This window comes from Budorcas taxicolor, chromosome 11 (genome assembly GCF_023091745.1).
Source record: "Budorcas taxicolor isolate Tak-1 chromosome 11, Takin1.1, whole genome shotgun sequence".
NCBI classification, from domain to species: Eukaryota; Metazoa; Chordata; class Mammalia; order Artiodactyla; family Bovidae; genus Budorcas; species Budorcas taxicolor.
This window is the reverse complement of record NC_068920.1, coordinates 64,406,951-64,434,597: the sequence shown is the minus strand read 5'-3', so window position 1 is coordinate 64,434,597 and position 27,647 is coordinate 64,406,951. Positions and strand designations below refer to the sequence as shown.

General features: G+C 42.8%; 1 protein-coding gene across 4 annotated transcripts in view; it reads left to right on the top strand.

The window, feature by feature from the left end:
* The window catches only part of REV1 (REV1 DNA directed polymerase), a 75,232-nt gene that overhangs the window by 27,283 nt on the left and 20,302 nt on the right, over positions 1-27,647 (top strand). For 2 of the 4 annotated variants that reach the window (XM_052649663.1, XM_052649665.1), the window contains exons 5-11: positions 8,050-8,202; positions 10,887-11,599; positions 13,668-13,775; positions 15,188-15,304; positions 19,249-19,357; positions 24,247-24,375; positions 26,635-26,789. In XM_052649663.1, coding sequence (XP_052505623.1) covers positions 8,050-8,202; positions 10,887-11,599; positions 13,668-13,775; positions 15,188-15,304; positions 19,249-19,357; positions 24,247-24,375; positions 26,635-26,789 — 1,484 coding nt within the window. Of the gene's footprint in view, positions 1-8,049; positions 8,207-10,886; positions 11,600-13,667; positions 13,776-15,187; positions 15,305-19,248; positions 19,358-24,246; positions 24,376-26,634; positions 26,790-27,647 lie in introns of all 4 variants that reach the window. The other 2 variants (XM_052649664.1, XM_052649666.1) reach the window with 2 other exon arrangements.

Below are 27,647 nucleotides of genomic sequence, written 5' to 3'. Positions count from 1 at the left end.
ACATTTAGGGGAAAAGTGCATTTGGCTTCCAGAAAGCCAAATTATTCATATAGACAAGGGTTTTTTTAAATTTAAGTCTTGGTGTATTAAGTTGAAGACTCATCCCTGGAACATGTTTGTGCTGTGTTCCGAGGACCCAGTCACTGTTCGTTATATAGGACTTATCCACATGGCCTTTAGTGGCGTGTCTGCTTAAAAAGGAGTTGTGAAGTTTCGTGTAAGAGGTTAGTGTTATGTCAGAGTTGTGCCATGTGTGGGCACTTAACACAGTCCTTTCATTTTGCTAGGGCTGGGATTGCGGTCTGGGGCTGTTTGGCTTTGGGGAGAATAAGGGAGATCGTGGATGATAGGAAAGAGGGGTGAGGAGGGCCCTGGCTGGGTGTAAGTTAACGTGTTTAGAAAATGGTGGTCTTCATGACAGCTCTTTATACTGGCTCTTTTTTGCTGAATGCAGCTAGAGGGGTAATTCAGTAATAATCGCAGCTGAGGCAGTGACAAGTTATAAAATACACCTTTAGACCTAATGATCTGTTTTTAAATAACGGAAGTGACTTTGGAGTCATGACTGTGTGATGTATCTGCTTTATGTGGTGGAGGAGAAGGCAGGGCTGATAAGGGTAGCTGATTTGCCCGAGTGGCAGAATCCAGAGTCCAGGCTTCTGACTCGACATTGGGTCTGCTCGTTGCACTGAATTAAGTTGTTACAGGAGAAGCGCCTCGTTCATCTCTCTAGAAATGGATCAGTCAGCGCTGTGCCCTGATACATGACATAAATGCCTGGTGTCCGTGCCGTCATAAGCATGGGCTTCTGCAGGGGAAATCAGAGCTGCTTGCTTCCATGCTCTAATCCCAGTCTTGTTCATCTCTTCTCCATTGCAGTGCTTTAATGAGTTTATTATACTTAAAAATTTGAACATTATATTAGCTATTTAAAGGATGATATATGGTATTCTCTTCTATAATTGGTTTTCCTGTTTTTGGTTTGAGCAGTTTAAAAAGTGACTAACTCTTCTAAGTGTACGGGTTGATTGCTTTGATTCACATTCCCTGATGCCTGTGAAGGTGCCATTAAACCCGAGTTAATACAGGCATGATTACGAGGTCACGACTTCCAAGAGGCAGGCGAGTCCTTTCATGAGAAGCCTGTGTGCATTAGTTCAAGTTCTGAGTTACGTTACTGAAGGCTTTGTCTTGTGAATCTTATGGTTGTATATGGTATAGTATGAGTTTGTGATTTTCACATTTTTGTTAATCCCTTTCTGCAGACAATTTGATGTGGAAATTTGAAGTGTGAAGTAGTTAGGAAGCCGCTCTGGTCACCCCTCTGGCTCCTCAAGGCAGAGAACAGTAGAAACCATGGGGCTGTGTTACTCCAAGTCTGTTTTGTTCTCATCGTCCGTTTTGCATTGAGTCTCCCATGGCAAGAGAGCCTGGTTCTCCCGGGCTGGGCCCCGAGGAGAGAGGTTCCTGTTCACGCCAGCCCACAGGGTCTTCTTGTGGGAGGGACTGGCTCCCAGTCAGTGCGCCCTTCCTTCCGGAGTTGCACATGCTCGTGTCTGTCACATAATTGCGGTGCCGTGAAGCCTCACGCTTCATATGGAGTAAAACTGTTCCTAATTACGCTCCACGTAATTATCAGAGTGCTTATTCAGATCGCGCATAAGTTGGCTGTGATTTATCTCGTGACTTTCCCCTTTGTTTCTGTGTCTTGCCTCAATTCTTAATAGAAAATATGCATGATTCTCATTTCTGGTCTATATTTGCGTTTTTTTTTTAAATTATCTTGAGTATTTACTTTTTTCCCTCACAACACTACAGAATTCTTCTCAGATTATTTTTACTTGGCCAACTACTCAGTACACACATTTCAGTCCCCCCGCCCCAACCCCACATTGTAGATAATATTTATAAGAAAATATATTCTTGGTTTTCAGGAGCTAAAGAATGACTATGAATAGTTTATATTTGTAGTGAAAAGTAAAAAGCAGTTTGGGCCCTGTAGGATAAAGGACAACAAGTTATATATATATGTGTTCTTACCTGTTATTTCCTTTTCTGAGCTGTACAATCTTGGTGAGTGGTTGGAAAGCTTAGGTGATCAGGGTGGTGGGGACAAAGGGAATTTTAATGTTGAATGAATGAAGAATTTTTGTTTAGTGGTAGAATATAAGGCAAAAACAGTTCAGTTTTTCCTTAGCACATAATTCACTCCTTTCTTGCTTTAAATTCACTTTTGAATGAGGAAGAAGACAGATGCCTGAATTAGATGGGCAGGTGAATATACGGTGTTAGACAGGGGTTTTCTAATAGAGAATGACTGGGACGCTGACTGGAACCATACGACATTTGATGAGCAGAATTGCTGTCATCTAAAGAAGATAGTAAGGGATTCCCTGGTGGCTCAGAGGATAAAGCATCTGCCCGCAATGTGGGAGACCCGGGTTCGAGCCCTGGGTTGGGAAGATCCCCTGGAGAAGGAAATGGCAGCCTACTCCAGTATTCTTACCTGGAGAATCCCACGGTCAGAGGAGCCTGGCGGGCTACAGTCCACAGGGTCGCAAAGAGTCGGACACGACTGAGTGGCTTCACTCACTTCACTCAAAGAAGATAGTATTGCTACAGTGATACTACAGAGTTTGGAATAGAAATCAACGTAGTGAAGTTCATATCTCGATTTCTACAAAATTTTCCAGATTCTGGTTATAACTGTCAGTGTAAATTCATTGTGTCAGCATAGGAAATGATTTAGAGGACTGTTAGATGCAAAGTTCTACTTTAGAGACAAGTTTATTGGGGCTAGAGGACAAAGTAAGTAAATACTTCACATCAGTGAATATGCATCTGATACACTGAATAGAATATATATATTATATATATATATATAATCTTTCATATATACCAGAGTATTTTCAGTGTATGAAGGAACTCCACTGTTTAAAGAACTCATGTAGTAGTATCTTTTGGTAAAGTGAAACTCCTTTTGTTTTGAGATCTTAAAATTTGAATTTTGATACTTGGTATTCAGCTTTTTTTTCTTAAAAATAGTAGAAAATATACAGTTCCTTTGTGCTTAGGATGAGCAGTGAAATTAGAAAATGTTACAAGTTAATCCCTGAGAGGTGTCTTAAAAGAAGATCTTTGAGAAACATGCCTTCAGATAATGCTTTTGCCATGTCTGTAGTTGGACAGATGGATAAGTCATGACAGTTAGGAATGTACAATGTGTGTATAGTGGTTTGGGTTTGGAATTTTAAAAGTCCCTTGTCTAACATGATGATGATGATGTGCTGAGCTTTAGTTGCTTTTGCTGGGCATCTTTGAGGATGTCGAAACCTGCAGTATTAGAATTGGCTCTCTTACCAGTCTCCATGGGCTGAGTTACATAAGCCTTAGGTTCCGCCAGGTGGCCTCAGTCTTCACAGGGGTCGTGTGCGATCAGTGTTGACCACAGAGAGCACCTCCAGAGTCTGGTCAGCCAGCGAACTGTCAGGAGGCTGGGAGAAGCCAGCACGACAGTGGGGCATGTCCTGGCTTTGCTGCCCTTGGGTCTTCCTTCTGGTGTGCCCTTGGCACATCGGGCACCGTTTCAATCTCCGCTCACCCCCTAGTCCCAGCTGTGCTGAGTGTGATGAAGCAGGCAGACGCTCAGGGTAGGGCCAAGTCCCTCTGCTGCTGGGGCTGGGGGAGCAGGTAGGATAGGAGATGCTAAGAAGACAAAGATCTGTGGCCAGGCAGCAGAGGCCGGTGGTTAAAGGAAGCAAAGTTAGTTTGATAAAGAATAAAGGAGATTAATAAATAGTCCAGTTTTAGGATTTTCATTCTCTTATTTGAATGTAGTCTGTCATCTTGATAAAAACTAACTTTGCTGCTGCTGCTGCTAAGTCGCTTCAGTCGTGTCCGACTCTGTGCGACCCCATAGACAGAAGCCCACCAGGCTCCCCCCATCCCTGGGATTCTCCAGGCAAGAACACTGGAGTGGGTTGCCATTTCCTTCTCCAATGCATGAAAGTGAAAAGTGAAAGGGAAGTCGCTTAGTTGTGTCCGACTCTTCGTGACCCCACGGACTGCAACCCACCAGGCTCCTCCGTCCATGGGATTTTCCAGGCAAGAGTACTGGAGTAGGGTGCCATTGCCTTCTCCAAAAAACTAACTTTAGCCTGATGGTAAATTTATTTAGGTAAATGAGAATTGAAGTGTGTTGTCAGTAGTAATGTTTTCCACTGTCGTAATTTAATACTTCAGCATATTTAGTAATGCTACCTAAAGTTGAAGGTGTTTTGGGGGGAATTATATACTGATATAATTACAAAAAGGACTTAGTTTGTAACATGATACATTTCCATTTTTAGGATATCATCATATGTTTTTCAGTAGTCACAATTGTTGACTCAATATTTTGAATTGGTTTGTTTGTTTAAGCCAGTTCAGTAATTTCTTACACTTTTTTTAAGTTTTGTGGCATGCCCTTTGAGGAAAACATCAAAACTTTTGAATTTGTCAGATAATAAGAAAAGTATTTTACTCTTCATTTGTTTTTTCCTGAATAATTGAAGGGTGGCTTTCTTAATATGTAGTTTAGGTTTAAAGCCACACATGCTTTCAGATGTTTCAATTTTGAATTGAAAATGATATATTTAAAGACACAGTAACCATATGTAACTCAGTTTATTAGAAAGCAAGTATTAGTTTAATGAACTCGGTTTTAGTTCGTAGTTATAGTAGGTGTTTGGGAGTGTCTGTTAATGGGCCAGGGCTGTCTGGCATTATACTGCTCATGCCCCCTGACTCACCCCAGTGATGTTTGGTATGTAGGTAGTGACTGTTTGGAAGCGGATACACAGGTGTATATAATAACTCGTCTTAGTTCCTGTCTCCCAGTGGCCTTGTCTCTGTCATATTTATACATATAAAGTAGTGTGAATTACTTCTCTTAAAGTTGAGGTTCTTTCTTTTGTGCTTCGTATTACAGGCTTTCACATGTAATAGACCTGATGTGAATCTTAGAAATTGGAGATCCTCATCCAGTCCCGTTATTCTAGGGAAACTTGACATGTGAGATGGGTTGAGAAAACCTCGATGATTGTGTGTGACCTGGAGAAAGATTGTTGTAGTTGTTGTTGTTCAGTTGCTTAGTCGTGTTCGACTCCTTGCGACCCCATGGACTGCATCATGTCAGGCTTCCCTGCCCTCCACCATCTCCTAGCGTTTGCTCAAACTCATGTCCATTGAGTTGGTGATGCCATCCAGCCATCTCATTCTCTGTTGTCCCTTTCTCCTGCCATCACTCTTTCCCAGCTGATATCAGGGTCTTTTCTAATGAGTCGGCTCTTCTCATCAGGTGGCCAAAGTATTGGAGCATCAGCATCAGTCCTTCTAATGAATAGTCAGGATTGATTTCCTTTAGGGCTGACTGGTTTGATCTTGTAGTCCAAGAGACTCTCAAGAGTCTTCTGCAACACCACAGCTCAAAAGCATCAGTTCATTGGCATTCAGCCTTCTTTATGGTTCATCTCTCACATCCATACCTGACTACTAGAAAAACCGTAGCTTTTACCATATGAAACTTTGTCAGTGAAGTAATGTCTCTGTTTTTTAATATGCAGTCTAGGTTTGTCAAAACGTTTCTTCCAAGGAGCAGGCATCTTTTAATTTCATGGCTGCAGTCACCATCTGTAGCAATTTCGGGGAAAGATTGTGGTTAATATTAAAGTCATGATGATTAAAATATTGACTAGTCCAGCTCTGTATTTAAACTTTTCTCATCCTATTCTCTAGTTTTCCCCTCCTCAATGTGAGATTATTGGCCACTAGTTTTTAAAATTTCAGACACGTCTCTTCATGTTTAACTAAAATTATATTGTGTTCAGTTCAGTCGCTCAGTCGCAGCACCCCAGGCCTCCCTGTCCATCACCAACACCCGGAGTTCACTCATACTTAACATCCATCGAGTCGGTGATGCCATCCAGCCATCTCATCCTCTGTCATCCCCTTCTCCTCCTGCCCCCAATCCCTCCCAGCATCACGGTCTTTTCCAATGAGTCAACTCTTCGCATGAGGTGGCCAGAGTACTGGAGTTTCAGCTTTAGCATCATTCCTTCCAAAGAACACCCAGGGCTGATCTCCTTTAGAATGGACTGGTTGGCTCTCCTTGCAGTCCAAGGGACTCTCAAGAGTCTTTTCCAATATCACAGTTCAAAAGCATCAATTTTTTGGTGCTCAGCCTTCTTCACAGTCCAACTCTCACATCCGTACATGACCACTGGAAAAACCATAGCCTTGACTAGCTGGACCTTTGTTGGCAAAGTAATGTCTCTGCTTTTCAATATGCTATCTAGGTTGGTCATAACTTTCCTTCCAAGGAGTAAGCATCTTTTAATTTCATGGCTGCAGTCACCATCTACAGTGATTTTGGAGCCCCCAAAAATAAAGTCTAACACTGTTTCCACTGTTTCCCCATCTATTTCCCATGAAGTGATGGGACCAGATGCCATGATCTTCGTTTTCTGAATGTTGAGCTTTAAGCCAGCCTTTTCACTCTCCTCTTTCACTTTCATCAAGAGGCTTTTTAGTTCCTCTTCACTTTTCTACCATAAGGGTGGTGTCATCTGCATGTCTGAGGTTATTGATATTTCTCCCGGCAATCTTGATTCCAGCCTGTGCTTCTTCCAGTCCAGCGTTTCTCATGATGTACTCTGCATATAAGTTAAATAAGCAGGGTGACAGTATACAGCCTTGACATACTCCTTTTCCTGTTTGAAACCAGTCTGTTGTTCCATGTCTAGTTATAACTGTTGCTTCCTGACCTGCATACAGATTTCTCAAGAGGCAGGTCAGGTGGTCTGGTATTCCCATCTCTTTCAGAATTGTCCACAGTTTATTGTGATCCACATAGTCAAAGGCTTTGGCATAGTTAATAAGGCAGAAATAGATGTTTTTCTGGAACTCTCTTGCTTTTTCCATGATCCAGCGGATGTTGGCAATTTGATATCTGGTTGCTCTGCCTTTTGTAAAACCAGCTTGATCATCTGGAAGTTCACGGTTCACGTATTGCTGAAGACTGGCTTGGAGAATTTTGAGCATTACTTTACTAGCGTTTGAAATGAGTGCAATTTTGCGGTAGTTTGAGCATTCTTTGGCATTGACTTTCTTTGGGTTTGGAATGAAAACTGACCTTTTCCAGTCCTGTGGCCACTGCTGAGTTTTCCAAATTTGCTGGCATATTGAGTGCAGCACTTTGACAGCATGATCTTTCAGGATTTGAAACAGCTCAACTGGAATTCCATCACCTCCGCTAGCTTTGTTTGTAGTGATGCTTTGTAAGGCCCACTTGACTTCACATTCCTGAATATCTGGCTCTAGGTGAGTGATCACACCATTGTGATTATCTTGGTCGTGAAGATCTTTTTTGTACAGTTCTTCTGTGTATTCTTGCCGCCTCTTCTTAATATCTTCTGCTTCTGTTAGGTCCATACCATTTCTGTCCTTTATTGAGCCCATCTTTGCATGAAATATTCCCTTGGTATCTCTAATTTTCTTGAAGAGTTCTCTAGTCTTTCCCATTCTGTTGTTTTCCTCTATTTCTTTGCATTCATTGCTGAGGAAGGCTTTCTTATCTCTCCTTGCTATTCTTTGGAACTCTGCATTCAGATGCTTATATCTTTCCTCTTCTCCTTTGCTTTTTGCTTCTCTTCTTTTCACAGCTATTTGTAAGGCCTCCCCAGACAGCCATTTTGCTTTTTTGCATTTCTTTTCCATGGGGATGGTCTTGCTCCCTATCTCCTGTACAATGTCACGAACCTCTGTCCATAGTTCATCAGGCACTCTATCTATCAGATCTGGGCCCTTAAATCTATTTCTCACTTCCACTGTATAATCATAAGGGATTTGATTTGTATTAGGACCACTAAAACAAAGGAGGAAGGAATAAACTAGAAAGAGCAATGGCATGTTGTTGGTGGAATACTCCTGTTACTGAGAACATTCATTTTTTGTGAAGCTCGTGTACCCCAAGTATTAAACTTTTAAATTGGTCTGACTTTTTTGTTTTAGCATCAAAGCTGGACGACTCCTGTCCTGCATTCCGTATCAGCTGTACAGCAAGCAGTCCTCTGTACAGAAAAGTCTCAACTTTAATCCTGTGTGCAAACCTGAGGATGCCCTCCCCGGTCCCAGCAGCATCACCAAGCAGCTCAACGACAGGGTGTAAGTGCGTCTGTGTTGGGGCGACTGCAGAGCTGGGGTTTAGCAGTGCGCATGGCCCCTGCTCTACTCAAGATAGAAACAGACATAAAACTTGGTTATTCATCTATATTAATCCTGTTGAAGTATAGGGGTGGGTGTCTTACCTAAAAATTATTTTTATCATGACAGTTTCATAAATGTAAACAAAACTTTTCCACTCACATTAGATTTCCATGTTAAACCAATGGCTGTTAAGTTACTAGAAGTAAAACTTTTCATGAATTTTCATGGCAGTGATAATTTTTGACACGCGTACTTTGCTGTAGAGTATTACCTTCTCAAACTACACCACCTCTATGTTTGTTGTGCGCTGTTGTACAGAAAGATAGATGATGAAAATGTTAACATTTCTAGGTTATTTTTGAAAAATTCTAAGTAACAATATAGAAACATAAATATTTTATGTTGGTGAAAATTTAGTTGATGACCCTCAAGGTTATAGAATTAGAAATGAATCTAGGCCTTATTCCATGTGTCTGTTTTTTTTTAAATATTTTGATTTTAAGCTTTAATTGCAGTAACCCTAGGTAAATTGGCTCCACAGTTAATTGGTATGTTGCCTTAACTTGTATATCAGGTGGTTTATCATCATGATTCATTATCATGAGTCTTCTCCTTATTTATTAAATTGCTTGCTTTGGGAGTTGGATATGTTTTTTCCAAAAGACCAGGAGTCTTAATTGCATGGGGGAATCCAGTGTCACTACCTTCTGTAGTTTTGTTGGCGTTTGTTCTTCAACTTGTATTCACTTACATAAGTTGTTTTTCATGTTACCTAAAACTTCTAATTTTGTTTTTTTAGTACCGTCAATGTGTACAAGCAATATCAGAAAACTTTCTGAATGCACAACTTCATCTTTTTTTTTCTTACTCCACTAATAAAGGAAAATATCTATGTGTGTGTGTTTTGAAATTCTTCTCTGTGTCGATTTTAGGAAGAATTTGCCTATTACATTTTAATTACCGATCCATCTACGTTGTTGCTGAGTGAATGTATTACCCACTTATGGTGTATTTCCAGTCCAGCCACTTTAGGTGTCCGATCGCCTAGGCTGGAACACCGCAGGGCAGAAAGAGGGCCGTGAGCAGTGTTTTATTCCCAGTGTGTGCATTTCTATTGCATATGTTGCTAGTACTCATTTAAAGTCTTAGGATTTATAACAGAAAACTAGACCTAAGGCTTTTCTGATTGCACTTTTGTTTCTTGATCTTTATTTTCTGGCATGTTCAGTGCATTTTATAAAGTTTTTTGAGGCTCTTTCATGTCGCGTTTTGCTCCCTTGCTCTTTGTCTTACGGGCCAGACTTTCTCTGTCTTGCATCGCATTAGGGTTTTTTCCCTTCCTCTCTTAATCGTCTCTGGTTGGTTTTCTGTTTCTCTCTTTGGTGTGCTCACTTGTGAGGCTTTGACCTGCTCAGAGTTGGCAGTCAGATTCCAGAAGCTGATCAGCCAGAGCCAGCCCAGAAATGGGAGGTGATGTTTGGATCCAGCTCATGTGTGGCTTTCCTGTGTAGTCAGACAGTCATTAGTAATAGACCCAGTTGGTATTAGGAGGAGGAGCTTGAGATGAGGCCTGTTGACGGGGTGACAGTCTAACCTGTGCCTTGATGCAGTGCGTGCCCTCGTCTGGAGCCTGGACTGTATGTGACTGGGCTAATGCTGAGGACTTTCCTAAGTAGAGTGAATTACTTTGTAGTTCAGACTCTTGTTTTTGTTACCAGATGATTCTTTTGAATACGAATGAATTTTTTCTTTATTACAGAGCGTCACCGGGAATCATTAGAGGATGATGGGATTTAGTGTAGCGGTTGTCATAGTTCCTGCCTTTATAAACCTGTCATCAGGACACTGGGTCCAGACTGCCTTGGACCTACCACCCTGGCATCTAAATAATCCATTTCTTAGAAAGGAAACACTAATTCCCTGTCAACAGGGCCAACATCCTCATTTTTCTAGATATAAATTTCATTGAATTAACCTTACACCTTGACTTTTTCTTTTTTTACTTTTTATCTACACCAGTTGACCCTATTAATGGATTAATGAATATAGTCTGTTGGTTGTTTCCTGAGGGAAAGTAACCAGCCTCAGGAGGGCAGCAGTATTGGATTTAATGTGTTGAACAGTACCTTACATAAAAAACTGAAAATAAACATAGCAGTAAGAATTCACATGAGGTTTCTTACCCATTTTTACAGGAATTATTCATATTGTATTAATTGAGCAAATGCTTGACTACTAGTGTATGCCAGGCACTGTGACTCAGACTGAGTATTTAAAGCTTATATCAATAGATGACAATTTTTAATGGGAAAATAATTGAAAATTGTTTTTTGGTTTTTTTCTTCAATCTAAGAAGATCCCATTCTATTTCCTCTTTGGGAGTATCTGAAATTTTTAAAAAGGAAACAAAGCCTAAAAGGCTGTTAATGTGCTAGAATTTTCCTAGTACCTTGCTCCTTCAGTTTAGAAAAGAATTCTCTTCTGTTGGAAGAGCAGTAATTCACGTCGTGGTTTAATCTTTCAGATTTGGGCTGGGAGATATTAAAGTGTATATCAGTAAGAGAGTTTACATGAAAAATTGTTTTAGCTTGAAAGTCAGACACTATTCATTTAAACAAAAATTTTTTCTTTTCCTGCTTTAGAAATCACATAATTAAGAAAATTGAGACGGAAAGTGAAGTCAGAGTTAATGGAGTGAACAACTGGAATGAAGAAGCTGCAGATAATGACTTTGATTTTGTGGGGCTGGAGCCTGTCTTCCCAGGAAGAAAACAGAACGGAATTCCGCATCCCAGAGGTGGCCGTGCCCTTTGTAATGGGCACGCCCACAGCTCTCACGGTGCCTTAAAGAGCTTGGACTGCCTGGCGCCCCCCGGCAGCGGTGTCGCCAGCAGGCTGTCCCCAGAGCCCGCCCGGGAGGAGGCCGCGGGGGCCGAGAGGAGCCGCGGCGCCTTCAGAGACTGCGCCGTGCAGCTGGCCCAGCAGAGCACCTGCGGCGCGGACGCTCTGCGGGATCCACACAGAACTAAGCCCTTCCCCTCGCCGCCTTTGCACAGTAACCCTCGAGTCAACGGTGCTCACCACTCCACCGTTCAGGGGCCTTCAAGCACAAAGAGCACTTCGTCAGTACCTTCCCCAAGCAGGGCGGGGCCCTCGGGGCCGCCCAGACCCTCGGACTGCAACTTCATCTCGGACTTCTACTCCCGGTCGAGACTGCACCACATATCCACGTGGAAGTGCGAACTGACTGAGTTTGTCAATGCGCTGCAGAGGCAGAGTAGTGGTATCTTCCCAGGAAGGGAAAAGTTAAAAAAAATGAAAGCAGGCAGGTCCGCACTTGTTGTAGCTGACACAGGTAGATACTCAACTACGCTCGTTTTCTTAAGAAACAGTCGTGCTTACGTTTTGTTCTTAATCTGTCACTGGTGGTGTGGTCAGTGCTAAGCTCTTGTAACATGGAAGTCTTGAGGAGTATCGGGGTATGTAAGTAACAGTAAGTAGAACAGATGATAAAAAGCTTTCTTACTGAAGTATTTTTTTACAGAATTAGTTTTGAGTGTGGCTCACTGAAAATCTTTTAAGTAATTTGAGTAGGCCCAAGGTTGGGGTTCTGAGCATTCATTCTTCCTGTAGACTTTATCAGTTGACGTTTTGAACTGTAAAATATAGCATAGTTTATATGCAGTGCTTAATCTCCTGTAAAAATGGTTTGGTAAGAGTAACTGTTAATTTCTAAAAGCTTGCGTCATAATGATTTTTAAGTCATTAAGTTAACTCTGACATAATAGCTATTGTAATTATAGTGGTACACTTTTAGTGAGGTTAAGTATTTTCACATAAGTAGATTGGCTAATTGTATTTTGTATTTCAATATTTCTCTTGTCATCAAAAACAAACCCAACAATAACAGGCTGTATTTGTGTGCCTGTCAGTATAAATTGGTATCTAGTTTGAGGCTTTCGTTGCTTTTTATGGCTCACATGGTTCCTTCCTGAAGGTGAGCTGCCATTACCCTTCAGGTTATAGCTGTGGAAACAGGTGCACAGAGAAGCTCACGTCTCCCAGACTGGTAGAGCCTCTACATGTGGATTTCTTGTTATGTTTCGCTGTGTTTAGTTATTCCAAATGCTTTTTGTTATTTATAAAATAGTTCAAAATAATGGTTATAGGTATTAGATTTTCCTTATATCATGCCTTGGTCTTGTTACCTAAAGGTCATTTAATTTAGAAAGCTTCAAAGAGTAATTATGAATCATTTCCATGAGTGGGAATTTTCCAAGATGAGAGATTTTTATATTGTATGAAAGCATTCAGTGGGCATTTCGTATATGCCTTCCATATGACTTGAATCTTTAAAACCATTATTTTGAGTTGTTTACATTATGTTTATATAATAGTTTTATACAGCAGGATTATAGTTAAGATCTATAAGTTATTTCTGAGGTAACAGGGAGAGCAGCAGGGAAGCCCATGGCTTTGGAGTCAGGTAGTGGCGTGTAGCCTGGCTGCGCCATTCTCGGGAAGCAGCGTGCGAGTTCACTCTGCGTCTGTCTCCTGTTAGCTGACGAGTGATGGCCCAGGAGGTGGTAGGAGCAGGACCCAGCGCTGTGCCCTTAGTGGTAACAAGGGAAAGGTGCTCATAGTCACAGTCTGGTAAATAGAGTTGTCTCAACCTTTTGGGTAGTAACTGTAAGTTCTTAGAATCCTGTTAGGAAGACTAACCTCAGTACTGTTGTTCTTAAATCTATCAGAGGAAAATTCCTTTGTGAGATCATCGCTTTTTATAAGGGTGGTGGCCTGTGGGCTCTGAAATCAGATGCCCTGGGATTAAATACCAGCTCAGCCTCCTACTGGCTGTGTGACTGAAGTTATTAGTCTGCAAAATGGGGATAATAAGCTTATTACCTCTTTCATAGTGTTGTGAAGATTTAAATTAATACATGTAAACCTCTTACAGCAATGCCTGACCCCTGCTTCCAGGCACTGGATAACAGTAGTAGTGTTTATGGCTATCCCGTCAAGGAATGTTGTTACCACATGGAGTAGTGGTCCTCTAATGTTACTTAGCTCCCTGGGACTAAGTGTCTGAACACACCTTTATACATTTTTATATACCATTCAGCACACAGAAATAACTTTGAGATAAGCATTTAGACAGATTGAGAGATTTGTCAGACTGTAGACTAGACATGATGTCTCCATGGCTGATTTTAAATTGTGTCTCTGGATTATTTTTAGAGCCAAAGAAACTGAACTTTGATTTCTCTTGAGGTGATATAAATAATCTATTATAGAATCTGTATTTTTTTAAAACTTCATTCTGCTTGTAAGCATTTGAGAATATAATTTCTAAAGTTAACTAGACCTGATTTTTTTAAAGTATTGATTAGTTTGGGGTTTGAACGTTCTTTTTTTCCTTCTAGGAAATATGTCAGTATTGAGTTCACCCAGACATCAGAGCTGTATAATGCATGTTGATATGGATTGCTTCTTTGTATCAGTGGGTATACGAAATAGACCAGATCTCAAAGGTCTGTATTCTTGTTTATGTATTAAGAAAATTGATATATTGTTACAAATATATATTCTAAGGGATCACAAAATACTCTTTAAGAAATGTTTATTCTGATTTTCCTTGGCAAAATCAGTTACTGCTTCCAATTTTTCTGGACTCCATAATTAACAAAGATTGAAGGAAATTAGAAAAAAATTTTTTCCTCCCTGTAGAGATCAGGCCTTTAGGGAAGAATACTCTTCAGTTGAAGGAGCTGTCATCTAAGATTAGGGACCTGCTTTAGGCATTTTCTATGTTTTTATCTATATTTATTATTTTTTGTCAATAAATGGAAATTTTATGGCAGCATATGTCTTTGCAACTTGGGTCACTATACTTTCTCTTGAATGAATCATATAACTATCCTTCTGTTGGGGGCATTCTAAGTTTTTGGTTGTAGAATAATTTTGTATTATTGAACATTGTTAAAATATGTTGTCCTTTGTGCAGTCTTTGTTTTAATGGAAATTTTAGGTGTTTGTGACCTGTGAATACTTTTGGAAATATTTATTCTGGATTTTTCAGAAGTTTAGATCTGAAAGAGATAACTATTAGCCTTTTCTTCCAAGAATGAGTATTTTTCCTCTAAGGGAAGCACAGAAGCTGCTGGGAATAATAATAGGGCTTTATTTTTATCACAAGTAGTTGCTGCTTCAGCTCTGATAGGGGTGTTCAGATCGTAAAGAGTTGATTTTAGCCCATGAGTGGCTTTTTGATGCATTTTTTTCTTTGTCCTCACTACAAATGCATTTAGTGAAATATATTTTTATACACACACACAAAAAAAAAACCATGAATTATCCATGCTGACGGTTTACAGGTAGAGCTGTCTTCTGACACATATGCATACAAGGAGATGGTGTGTGAACGATTTTGTAACTAAACCAAAAATTTCATGACTATATATACTCACTTTTGATTGCGTAGTAGGTCAGGTTGTGATTCCTCTGCATATATATTTGATTAGTTTATTTCTTGCTGTAAAAATAAAGATTAGATGTTACCTTACTTTTTTGATATCAGAATTATAAAAAGCCTAGATCCAGTTTTTCTTTCTCTCCTCACCCTGCCACTCTGAACTGAGGTTCTGTGTCGCCTATTTTCTACTTTAAGAAACCAGAGAGACAACGAGAAGCTATGATAGTGTTGCTTTTAAGTTGAATAAATGCATCAAAATTGTCATGAATAGTTTACTTTGGGGGGGTACAGAGATACTTAGATGACTTTTGCATAGCAGTTGATAAACTTTAAAGCTCCTGGCTCCATTAGGGACTAATGCCTGAATAAAGCTATTTTTTTATGTCTTTTGAAAAATTTTCCATTACATGTTTTTTAGTGTTGTTAACATTCCTGTACTTAGATTTAAAACTAACTGTACTCTTCTTACAGGAAAACCAGTGGCTGTTACAAGTAACAGGGGCACCGGCAGGGCCCCTCTGCGTCCGGGCGCTAACCCCCAGTTGGAGTGGCAGTATTATCAGAATAAGATCCTGAGAGGCAAAGCAGGTACAGATAGCAGGCTGTGAAGTCCTCGTGCACCTGTCGAAGACTTCTGCATTTTGCTTTGGTTCTGTTGTTACAGAAATAAAAGCAGAGTTGAAACAATTAGCTTCTTCATTCAAGGGTTTTAAGGGTGTCAGTCTCACATATTAAAGCAAAATCTGAACATAACACAAATGAGTGCTTTATAGTTAGGCTTTGTTGAATTGTCCTGGGAAGGAGAGTGAAGAATGTTTAAAAGGCATGATTAGCTTGCTTTGTATAGATTTAGTTTGGGGAGGAAAATCATGGACATCATTTTGTAGGAACCTCTAGACTTGAAAGGTCTAGAGGTTAACTAATTACCTGTTGTTTTGGGCTCTGATCCCAGTTAGGACCCTGAAGTTTGTTTTCTGAAGACATGTATGCATCAGTGGACTGAAGAGCAGCTCAGGGTTTAGTTTACTGGAGTGAGAAGATAAATGCCAGCAGTCATCCCCCACATCTTTGTGGTACCTGTTTCATATGAGAAACTTTTTTCTTGCCTCTTTGGCTTTTAAATTTTGGCTGTTAATAAGCAAAAATTAAATAAATTACACTAATCACATTACTGTTAAGATTTTCATTTCTCTCCCCTCCTCCTCCCTCCCCCACCCCACAGTTTTCCCCGAGAAATGTTTGCTTAGTAATTACTAAGTAATTATTTGACATTGGTCAGTTTTCTCATGGATGTCTGCAAATACAATTTTTTTAAATTAATTTTTCAGAAAAGTGTTAATCAGCAAATAGAGATTAGATATGTAGTAGTCTGGAAGGCTTGCAGTTAAATTACGTCCCAGTTATTTCCGGTTCTTAGTTTTCAGTTACAAAAATTGGGGCTGCTTTTAGAAATGACCCTGATGAAATTAAGGTGAAAGGCACGCCAGTAGATGTCTTGGAGGACCTTCTTGGGATTAATTTTTCTTGCTGGTTGTGATCATCTGTTTACATGCCATGGATACAAAAGAGAATAATTACAGCTACGTTCTGATGCTTCATGTGTACTTGCATTCTCCAGATTTGCTGAAACTTTTCCTGGTCATTAAATAAGAGAGTTTTTGAGATTCTAGTGTTTCGTGTGAAGTGAGTAGAATTTCAGGTTGGCATTCTGAACTTGTTGAGAGTTAGTTGTATTGTGATATTTGACGAGATGGGTAGTTGAAGTATTGGTAGCTTGGTTTTGTGGTAGGTTGGTTTTCCTTTTTGTCTTTTCTGTGTGGTATTAAAAATGAAATCTAACATTCTGGTAAACAGGTAGCTTAAGAGAATGCATGGCACTCGTCACGCTTGGGCACTCAAGAAATTCTGAATGAGCTTTAAAACAGGGAAGACACCTGTGCACGCTGCTCATAGCATCTCTTGGTACCCCAATGCTCAGAGCTGCTCCTGTGGGTAGAATCTTGTGTCTGCCCCTGTTACTCAGTGTACGTCCGGAGGTTTGGTCTTGGCAAGCAGCCTTCCTCAGAGTGGAGAGCTGGTCCTCTCAGGTCTTTCCTCCTGTCACCAATGATCTGACCATAAGCAGTTTGTAAGCAGAATTCTGACCTTGGTAATAACTTAATTGTCTTCCTCTGTGTAGCTGCTGGATTTTCATAAGCTTGTATAGCTCACATTCTCTCTGGCTCTTTAAGTATGAGTGGTAAACCAGAAGGTAAATATTAGAAGTATTGTTGTTGCACTTGCCATTGAAAACTGTCAAAACTAGATTTTCCTGTCACTAGAAAAAGAGAATACGGTACTTTACGTTTTATACTCTCTCTGACTTGACATCATTCACTTTTACGTGTGTCCTAAACTTTTGACCTGTTAGTGTCTTAACAATATTTGCTGCTTATCATGTGACTAGGTGTCCTTTGGTACAGTTTGGTTGCAGTTAAGCTCACGCCTGGAACTTGTTTTTCCAGTGCTTCTGTTCCTCTTTCCTTGTTGTTCTTTGATCTTTCTTTCCCTGGGTCCTATAATTAGACATGACACCAAATTTTAAAACATTGAGGATCAGGTTAGGAATTAGAATCTTTGCCTTCTGTACCATAACTTGAAAAAATTCAGTTCTGAAGTTTTATCTTATACATCTAGGCAAGGTATTAGAACCAACAGCATCATTAGCGTTTTATAGGACCTCAGTCTCTTACTTGTTATATTCAGGGACTCTGTCTGATCAGACCAGCGTGAAGGCTCTCCACCCCTGGCTTCTTTGCAGCTGCTCCTGAGCCATACTCAGCAGTGAGCCTTTTCGTTGACCATCTCGAATTTGGAAATTCTCCCTTCCCAGATTCCAGAAGGCAGGTGTTCCCTATCCCTTCAGCAACTTCAGCGTTCATTCTAAAGAGCGACCAAAGTTTTAAATCGTATTAGCATAGATTTATTCTCAGCGGTTTCTTTTTCACAGGTGTGGGTCCTCTGATTTCTCCAGCTGTCCCTGCACATACTCCATGTGCCCATCTGGTTTGTCAGGATTTGACGAGCAGCCTTCTCCTTTGCCCTCCAGTGTGTCCCTGCATTTCTCCCGAACCTCCCATGAAGCAGCTCACTCCGCTCATGGAGGCATTATGCCCTGCTGCCCTGTGGACTGGGTCAGTCCACCCAGAGCAGAGAATTTTGCAAGGCTCCCCAGGCAGGCTGCTGGGAGCAGGGACCACGGACAGTGTTCTCACCAGCAGCGTCACTTTTCCCTTAGGTGGGTTAATTAGCCCTTCGAATAGAAGTCCCCTGACTCCCCAGCTATTAAGGCAGAACTCATGGGTGCTGCTTTGAAAGGCAGCTGGTTCAGGCTTCAGCTCTTCTTTTTTGGGTTAGCAGCAGCTACTATTAAACTGTCATACTAACAACCCTGAAATCCTTACAGATCTTCAGCTTAGAATAATGGACTATTAAAGCTGATGTTTAGCCTTCTAAACCCCTTCAGGACACTGGGTCAACTGCTCTGCATTCTGTCTTTAATTTGCCCTAGTATAGCATGTGTTAGTCATGCTGTATTGGAAATCATGGCTCAGATTGTGTGCTGTGCTGATTTTGATTTGGATGCAAGTGGAATTTGACCCCATGAATATGCCAGCCCTCAGACTTTGATTTGCATTTATGCTTCATGTATGTGGGTGCTGGAACCCAGACTTGCTTGTCTGTGTTGCATAGTTGGGTGAAATGTGTTGATCACTGAAGTCAGACCAGGAGGAGTTGTTTGTAAACCTTTGTTTACCTGGCAGTGCTTTTCACTTGGCTGGTTTTTCATGGAATGTTATGTCTCTGAAATAAATAGAAACGAGATCCTGAGCTTGTTAGTGACGTGCTGTTAACATTGTGCTCTCGGTGTTTGTCTGGAATTAGCCCAAGCACTCTCAGTCTTATTTTACTGACTCATGGTATTTTTTGTTCAGAATAGTACAACTATGAGAATAGATTTTTTTAGAGCATATTCTTTTTGGGAATTTGGTGGTGTCCCAAGAGACGTAACTGAAGTTGTGTTTTAATCCATTTCTCACTTGCTGGTCATATCACAGGACGTGCTGTATCAGAAATCATAGCTCAGATTGTATGCTGTCTAGACTGTGTGCTTTGGTGTTCTTGTGTGAAGCTGGAAGTTGGGAGAGCTGTGTCATCCTTTTGCGGCTGTAGGAGGGGGTTCATTATTCTTGTGCATCTCCAGAGACCTAAAGGGATGGTTTATGTTTATCCTTTGGTGTATGTCTCTTCAAACTGTTATTAAGATAGAACTGTATGTATTGTGATAAGTTCTTGATTGCTGGTAAAGGATATACTGGAAGTAAGCTTATTTTAGAGTTTTAGATTTTCTTTTGTTAAATAATTAGGGGGTAAATGTCAGTTTATTTGGAATTTATTGAACGTTTGTATATGAAATGAATGGTAAACAAACTTATTGAGTGAAAGTTAAGGAAAATCAGTTTTTAACGTATCGTTCAATTTTATTTTTGAAGCAGAAATACCAGATCCATCAACGTGGGAGAGTCAAGATTCTGCACAGATAAATGGAATTGATTCTGTTTTGTCAAAGGCTGAAATCGCATCTTGTAGTTATGAAGCCAGGTATGTAGGCATTAAAGATGTTGTAATGCTTAATGAATAATTAATTTACTTCATTTCTTATATAATCTTTTGAAGTGGATTTAGATGGGTTAGTCAAGCCTGTGACTTAAATGCAACAAATATGGAAAGAAGTCTTTCTAACCTTAATCCCTTCCGTTTCCTTTTTTTTTGCCTTCACAAATGCTTGGTAACTTTAAATAAATACTTTAGTGTCCTGCTGAAGCAGTAGGTTCTGTGATGAAAACCAAAGGAAGCTGAACATTGTCATTTTTCAGTCGTCGTCTTTCGAAGCATAAGATTAAAGAATTATGTATTTTTGGGTGGAAGAGGGCCTTAGGGTCATCTGCTCGGATTGTTATTTCTTTCTGCCAGGAAAAATCCCTTGTTATTTAAACCTGGCACTCAGTATTTTTTTAAGTTATGCTAAAACTTGATTGCCTGTTAGGTCACAGCGCAGCAGTTCCGCCCTGGCACGCCTGGTCACCCACTCACTTCAAGCTGCAGTGCTGCCAGCCTGCCAGCGCGAACCCCGATTACAGCCAGCTGTGTCAGCTCCAGGGGAAACACACATATCACATGTTCCTCATAGTTTAGAAAGATGTTTTTAGAAATTGATTATTCGGGTTGTAAAAATGGAGTAATGATTAAGTGATTAATTAAAAGAGCATTCATTATTTTTTTCTTCCTTGTTAACTGAACACAGACACTTTATAACACAGCAAGCATTTAGACTGTGTGTTAAAAAGCAAAGCCATCACTTTGCTGACAAAGACTCTCATAGTTAAGGCTGTGGACTTCCCACTAGATGTTTATGGATGTGAGAGTTGGACTATAAAGAAGGCTGAGCGCCAGAGAATCGATGCTTCCGAACTGGAGAAGGCTCTTGAGAGTCCCTTGGACTGCACAGAGAGCAAACTAGTCAGTCTTAAAGAAAATCAATCCAAAATACTCTTCAGAAGGACTGATGCTGAAGCTGAAGCTCCAGTACTTTGGCCACCTGATGGGAGCAGGTGAATCATTGAAGACCCTCAGGCTGGGAGAGAAAGCTGAAGACAGAAAAAGGGTGGCAGAGGGTGAGGTGGCCGGGTGGCATCACCGACTCAAGGGACACGAGCTTGGGCAAGCTCCAGGAGGTGCCGAGGGGCAGGGGAGCCTTGTGAGTCGCGGCTCCCGGGGTCACGACGAGTCGGACACGACTGAGCAACTGAACAGCAGCAGCCGAGCGTTTGTCTGCACGTCACTGGCCAGTGTGGAAGCATTCACCAGTTACAGCAGCAGGCTGGAGTCACAGCGGATACAGCTTTTAGTCCTTTTTTTGTTTGGTAGTGTCTTAATGGTTTTGTCGTTCATACTTTTTAAAAAATGAGATATAATTGACATGTAACATTAATAGTATATAACAACGACTCGATATATATAACAGTTTTCTTGATTTAAAGTTGGAGTTACTCAAGCAAGTCTCATCTGATCAAAAAAGGATCTTGATACGTCATCATCTAACCAGAATAGTCTGCTTAAAATCTTGCCAATTATTTTATTAAAAGGATATTTAAGAAAAAAGGATTATATTCAAATCCTTTATGACACGTCAAGCTTTTACTCCCAGACTGACTTTGCTTTTCTCAGTAACAGAATTATGTTTTAATCTTCATTTTTTGGTTGATAATGTCACCAAGGAATTGAAACTTTCTTTAATGAAAAAGATAATTAGATCTGAATGCATTGTATATTACTGTGTTTTCATTGGTGCAGGAAGTTTAGAGCTGATTCTGTGCTGTGTGCAGTGGGCTAGTCTCCTCCCCCTGCTGAGTTTCGGGGTGGTGACAGACGGCATGCTTCTGGGGACCGGGCGTCGTGTAGCGAAGCTGTGAGGAATGCTTGCCCAGTCTCTGGGCTTGGCTGTCGGTGATGTGAAAGCCGCCTTCCTGTGCTGCCCGTGTCCTGCGTCCCCTGCTGGATGCTGGTTGGGGAGTGAGTGCCAAGGTCGCCCCAGAGTCAGGAGTGTTGCCAGCTCCTGGAGGTTTTGGACTCCAGGCCTCTGTTGGTGTTTGGATAGGGCATTTGTATTGTACCACAGATGGCGATTGTCAAGCTGAATATGTTGAGAATAATTGGAGTGATGATATATGAAGGCCAAATGCTGTGCAGCAAGCCATTTAAGTGTCACTTAGATGGCAAATGTTTGTTTTAAGGAGATGCGAAAAGTGGTGAAAATGACTTTGAGTGTAAGTTGGGGGGAAAGAAAAACATGAAACCTACAACAGTTGGGTTTTGGTCCTTTAATTGTAACTTTTCATTTTCTAGGCTACCCGTAATGAGGGTCTCTTGGCTATCCTATTTTTTAAGGTTATCTAACAGTTATATTTTCCTTCAGTGAGTTTTTTTTAATGAATATATTCAGAGTTGCATCAGAGAAATGTTTCTGGGCTTGGACTGGAGACTATGTTGTGGGGACGGTCATCCCAGTTTTAGGCACTGGAGAGTTTTCAGTAGACATGGACTTTATAATAATGGGTCAGCTAAGTGTGGAACGTGACCGTAGAAGCCATAGGAAGGTAGAATCTAATCCCACAAGTCAGGATTTGCATGCCTGTTATCTTTACTTATATTTACTGTAGAGAACCTGGCAGGCTGTAGTCCATGGGGTCTCAAGAGTTGGACACCACTTAGTGACTAAAGCACTATAGAGAACTCGTAATAGCTTTATCCACAACTGAGTTACAAGGCAGATATGTGGATGGATAGGTAATGATATGCGAATATCCTACAATTATCGATTTTAAGAAGCAGATAATTTCTAAACCTCAGTTTTCACTCTTTACAATCCTGAATTTGTGATGTGGCTGTCCTTCAGAATATTGAATTGGCAATGACAGTGAGTTGATGGTTGAGTTTTTAACGTTGTCTACCGCGGCACCAAGGACGCTTGTGTGAGCGCACAGCGCAGAGAGGAAGGCGTGCGCCGCTCTCCCTGTAGGCCAGCCGCGAGCGCCTGCCCAGCCCTGCCGGCTGGCCCTGCTCGCCGTGTCAGTTGATGGGCGTAGATGTCATCGTAGTGAAATCACTGCAGACTGTTTTGTAATTGTCTTTACCTGTTTATTATTATTATTTCTGACCACGCTGCATGGCTTGTGGGATCTTAGTTCCCCAACCAGGGGTTGAACCCAGGCCCTTGGCAGTGAGAGCGCTGAATCCGAACCACTGGACCGTCAGGGAAGTCCTGCTCATTTGTTTTATGTGAAACAAGCCTCCTTTCCCAACCACCGACTAGGAGTGTTTCACTTCTCTTAGTTGTGGGAGGCCTCTTAGGTTTTTCCTTTTTTGGTCATAACTTCCTTACAGTGTCTAGTGATCCCCAAGCATTTCTGGGATATTGGTACACCTGAGTATGTTAAGTTGATGTATTATATTTTTCTAAGTAATATGCCTGTGAAATTTTTTGTGAAGGTCAAAAATTTGAAAATGAAAGTACGGTAAATATAAGAATATAGTACTTACAGGAATTATGTAACACATTCCTTTAATTGGTAAGTTTAGCTTTTACATGTTGAACCTGCGTGTCATGTTTTAAACCATTTGTGTACTTCTGTGTCGCCTTGTAAACTGTGATGCAGGCACTCCCCTGCCTCACAGCGAAGCCCATGGGCTGGAGCCTGTCCCCCCGCCTGTGCGGGTCATCCTGGTGGACGCCACGGGGTCTGCTTTGTTCCCTGTCTTCTGCCCATGCGTCACATGGCGCCTGAGACATTGATTTTCGTTAAATGAGTGAGAGCATTGTTTTCTTTACTGTGATTTGTTAGTCACCTCTTCCTTTCCTGTCGTTTTCCCCTCCTATTAGATGTTTCTCATCTACTCTGGGCTTCGCAGTCTGATCATCCATTACTGTTTTATATACATTTTTAAAATGTACCATTTTATCTCAGTAGCGTGGAGGATTCTTTTCCTCCTTGGTGCTCACTGGTGGTCTGGGATGGTCAGGGAGCTGAGGCCTCTGCATATTGAAGACCATGTTTCTTAAAAATAGGGACACCGCTGTACTAAGTACTGAGTACTGAGTGAGTGCGTGTTTACTGAGTGGAACGTGAAGTAACCATGTGATGCATTTATCTGGAAGCATGTAATCTCGGGAAGCACTGCTTATTGGTGTCTGCTTGTGTTTTTACTGTAAGACTTTTTTCTTGATTCATTGCGGAGTAGTGACGTGGAGTTTTACTCATTGTGTGTGATCCCATAGTTACAGTTTTGTGCTGAATGCCCTGAATATCAAAGGCGATATGGGGCACAGAGACACGTAGATTTGAGATACTCCGTTTTCAGTCAGGCCCCTCAGAGTTGCGGACCCCTGGCTCCTTCCAGAGTGACGTCCCGCCGTGGCCACCACCGCTGGCATCTCAGCCGCGTGGAACCCACGCAGGCGCTTGGAGCCGGGCGTGGGGGAGCCGGGTGGTGACAGGACGAGTGCATCCTGTCTGTCTGCCGCGCAGCACTCACTGTTCTGTGTGGCTCTCTGTCTTTGGGGGATGAACTGTGGCTGAGCCAGGCCCTGACCTCCATAGCACGGTCCTGCTCTGTGTTGGTTGTGACATTGCTGGCAGGGGATGCTCTGGCGTCTGCAGAGGGGTCAGAGGTACAAGGCCCAGGAGATGTCTTTGAATAACACGTTTGGGCATGTCTGCTGTGTCACTTACACTTATCTGACAGTTGTGGGATTCTCCTTTGTGGGGAAACAAACCTGTAAGCTTTCTCACTGCCTGGTTTTTACCTCTCCTGAGAGGGGAGTTAAATGAAACTCGTGTGTCGATGGCTTGGGGAGATAGCAATATTTGATAGTTGATTTGGCTTTTAGACATTCCAGGTCTAACCTCCTCTGTATTCTGTTCTCTCTCTAGACAAGTTGGCATTAGGAATGGAATGTTTTTCGGGCAAGCCAAACAGCTCTGTCCCAGTCTCCAGGCGGTCCCTTACGACTTCCATGCGTATAAAGAGGTTGCACGGACGATGTACGAGACGCTGGCCAGGTGTGTGCCCCATGCTCACTCTCCCGTCCCTTGACTGCTCATGCCTAATACTGAGGAGGGACCAGCTGCCTCAGGCCTGTTGGAGGCCCACTCCTCCGCCCCCTAGCATCCGGCCCCCTCCTTCCGGAAGCACCTCCGGGGCGAGACTCAGGCCGCGGGACACTTCTGTGTGGCTGGGCCTGAGCTGCTCGACGGTGCTGCTAGGGGTCCGATCTTCTGTCCACGTGATTCTGGCTCAGTGGTTCCAGTTTTCCCTTCATGGAGCCAGACAGATGAAAGATGGGCGTTTTTAACCTGGCTATTCTCTTTTATTAAATGTGAGTTATAGTTTTGTTGAAAATTAGAACTATAGGTGCACAAGTAGAGACTCTTTCGAACCCTTTGTCTTCTGAAATCATTAGGCGTGCCAAATGTTAGCTTTTATAAAAATGTTTAGTGATACAGCTGGCCCTCGAACGACTTGGTGGCAGTGGGGTGCTGTCCTCCACAAGGTGCAGAATTGCGTGTAGCCCGCAGCCAGCTGGCCTTACCCACGGCTTCTCCGTAGCACTCCTCGTATTCACTACTGAAACAAATCCATGTATGAGCCATCCCTCAAGGTTCATACCACTGTTGTTCAAGGGTTGGCCATAGTCTCAAGACAGGTGATTAGATGGCTTGAGAAAAAGAGATTTTGTTTTTTGAATATTTACAGTATACATATATTTAATGTTAATTCAGAACTCAAACTTTTAAATAAGTATATGGCAAGCCCTGTATGCTCTAAAGGTAGCATATTTTCTTTCTAAAAGGCCAGATAAGGTCACGGTCCCAGCTGCTGAGCTCTGCCGAGGGCGGCGGGCACAGCCACGGGCGAGGTGTGGGTGGACGCCGGTCAGCCCTTCGGCTGTGTTGCTGTTCTGAGGGAGGTGCTCACCTCTCTCGTCACTGCTTCCCCTCCTGATACGGAGCATCTGCCACGTGCCGACGACTCGATGCCGCCACTCCTGCAGGAGAGGAGTCAGAGCCGGGCCCCGCCTTTAGGGGGCTGCCTTTAACGGAGCGCGGACCTCCGAGGGCCAGGGAAGCTCTCTGCTGTCGGCGTGTGGACTTAGGGCTGGGGGAAGCCAGTTCTCACACAGCTGTCCTAAGACCCCAAAGACGGGGCCGCCCTGTGAGCAGGTGGAGCCTGCACTTGTTGGGTCCCCCCAGGGCTGTGGTTGGGCGCAGCGGCCCGCGATGGCTGGAGGCAGGTCTGAGCTGGTGCTGCCGCCTGTGGTTACGGAGCCGGACTGGCCCACAGCCTGAACCACAGGGCGGGGACTTCGCAGACACTGTCATGTAGTTTGGGTCGGTGGAGACATTTTCAGTGGCCTTGTGGCTGTTCTTTGAGCCATAGATTCCCTGTTATTCTCCTGCCACCTTTGGACATCCCGCCTCAGGGCAGCTTTCGTATCAGGACACCGTCTGCTCTGACAGTTTGCTCCTTGGAGTTAATCCAAGGCAGACCACTCATCTCTTAAATGATTGTTGATAGTAATTAGTCTGATTCACAACCTGCAGTGAGTTGTGGTGAGAGGTGAGGGCTGGCCCCCTGGTACTTCACCAGGTGGATTATTGAAGATCTGTTGCTCGTCCTGAGGCCTCTGCTGGCCTGTGGTCCACGTATTTAATGAACATCAGAGCCACGCAACAACTTTGCTCTCCCTCTTCCTTTCCTCTGGTGAATCGAAACAGTGCCCTGTGTAGGTAGGTCCTGACCGAAAACAGCAACAGCCGAAACCACAGCCCGCAGGGTTTCCATCTGAAGAGACTGCCACTGGTGTCCTTCCAGACGGGCACGTGGCTGGCTGGCCGTCATGTCCTGCTCTATCCTGGGCATTTGTGTCCAGGAGACAATCAGCGGCTTGATTTGTGTGGTTTTTCTCTTCCTCAGGGATTCTGGTAAAACATGTTCGAATATGTTTAAAATTAAATGTTGTGACAGTTCTAATTGACTCAATACTTTCCAGATATTCAAAGGTTCATGGAGGTGTTCTCAGTGTAGAGAAATGGAAATGATCATTGCTGTTGTATTTTTGGTAGTTAATATGGAAAAAAATACTGATGAACTTTGCAGTTAGAGGTTAAGTGACTTGAGCCAGTTCAGTTAAAATGCTAACACTTTCAGCATCTGAAGTCTCATAAGGGAGTGCTGGGGAAGGTGGCTGCGGGAAGCCTGTGTGGCCGGGCATGTGTTAAGCATGGCTGCGCCTCGGCGCCTCTGCTCTGTGTTGGCAGCTACACACACAACATCGAAGCCGTCAGCTGTGATGAAGCCCTGGTAGACATCACCGAGATCCTCGCCGAGACCAGACTCACGCCTGACGAGTTTGCGAACGCTGTCCGCATGGAAATTAAGGACCAGACTAAATGTGCTGCCTCTGTGGGGATCGGTGAGTAGCCGGTGACTCTCGTTCTGCTCAGTGTAGTCGGAGCCTCGCTCTCGTAGCACTGAACCCCAGTTAACTTTAGGAGTAGCTTTTAGGTGCTGTTTTTATCACTTTCTTGTTTAGGCCTCCACTTCTGAGACGGTACTTAGTGTGGCTCACAGGCGAAGCCTGAGGTCAAACTGTTGGAAGTGTTAGTAAATGGTTGGTAACATCTTTAGAGTTATAGTCCAACACAAGTTGGAATATTTCTTTTCCCTCAAAAATGGGGAGAATTGAATTCAGTATTTGTCAACACTGTTATTTTTCTCAGGTGAACAGAGGCTGTGTTTAAAGCCGTGCAGTGGGGCTGGGTTTGGAGTTCCGTGTTTCCGAGTCTTGTAGGAACTCGATTACTCTCTGAAGCTCCCCGGGCCCCTCAGCCAGCCCCGTCTTCCTGCCTCTGCGGAAGTCACCAGTGTTGACACGTGCCCCCCTGTCATCTGGGCTCTCGCGCGCTGTGCTCCGGAGTCCCCCACATCGCCCTCGGCTTCCCTGTCTCCTCCTCCTCTCTGAGCGCACGCGGTGCCCCTGCTGACTGACAACCTTGATTGCTTGCGTGGGCCTCGCAGGGCGACCTGAGAGAGCACCAGGTCTAGATCTGGAGGCGGAAGTGGGAGGGAACGGGCTCCTTGGCTGGAGCCTCTGCTGTGGTGTGTGAGTGTGGTTAGCAGGTTGCGCTGCTGGCGGGGTGTGTGAGGCGAGCTCCCAGGAACCGGAAGCGGCTTGCCATCTTTAGGAGTGAACCAGCCCTGGGAGGGTAGGTGCTCCCCATCAGGCCGGGCTTTTAAGAAGTCAGAACATCATGAGCCCCAGAAAATACTG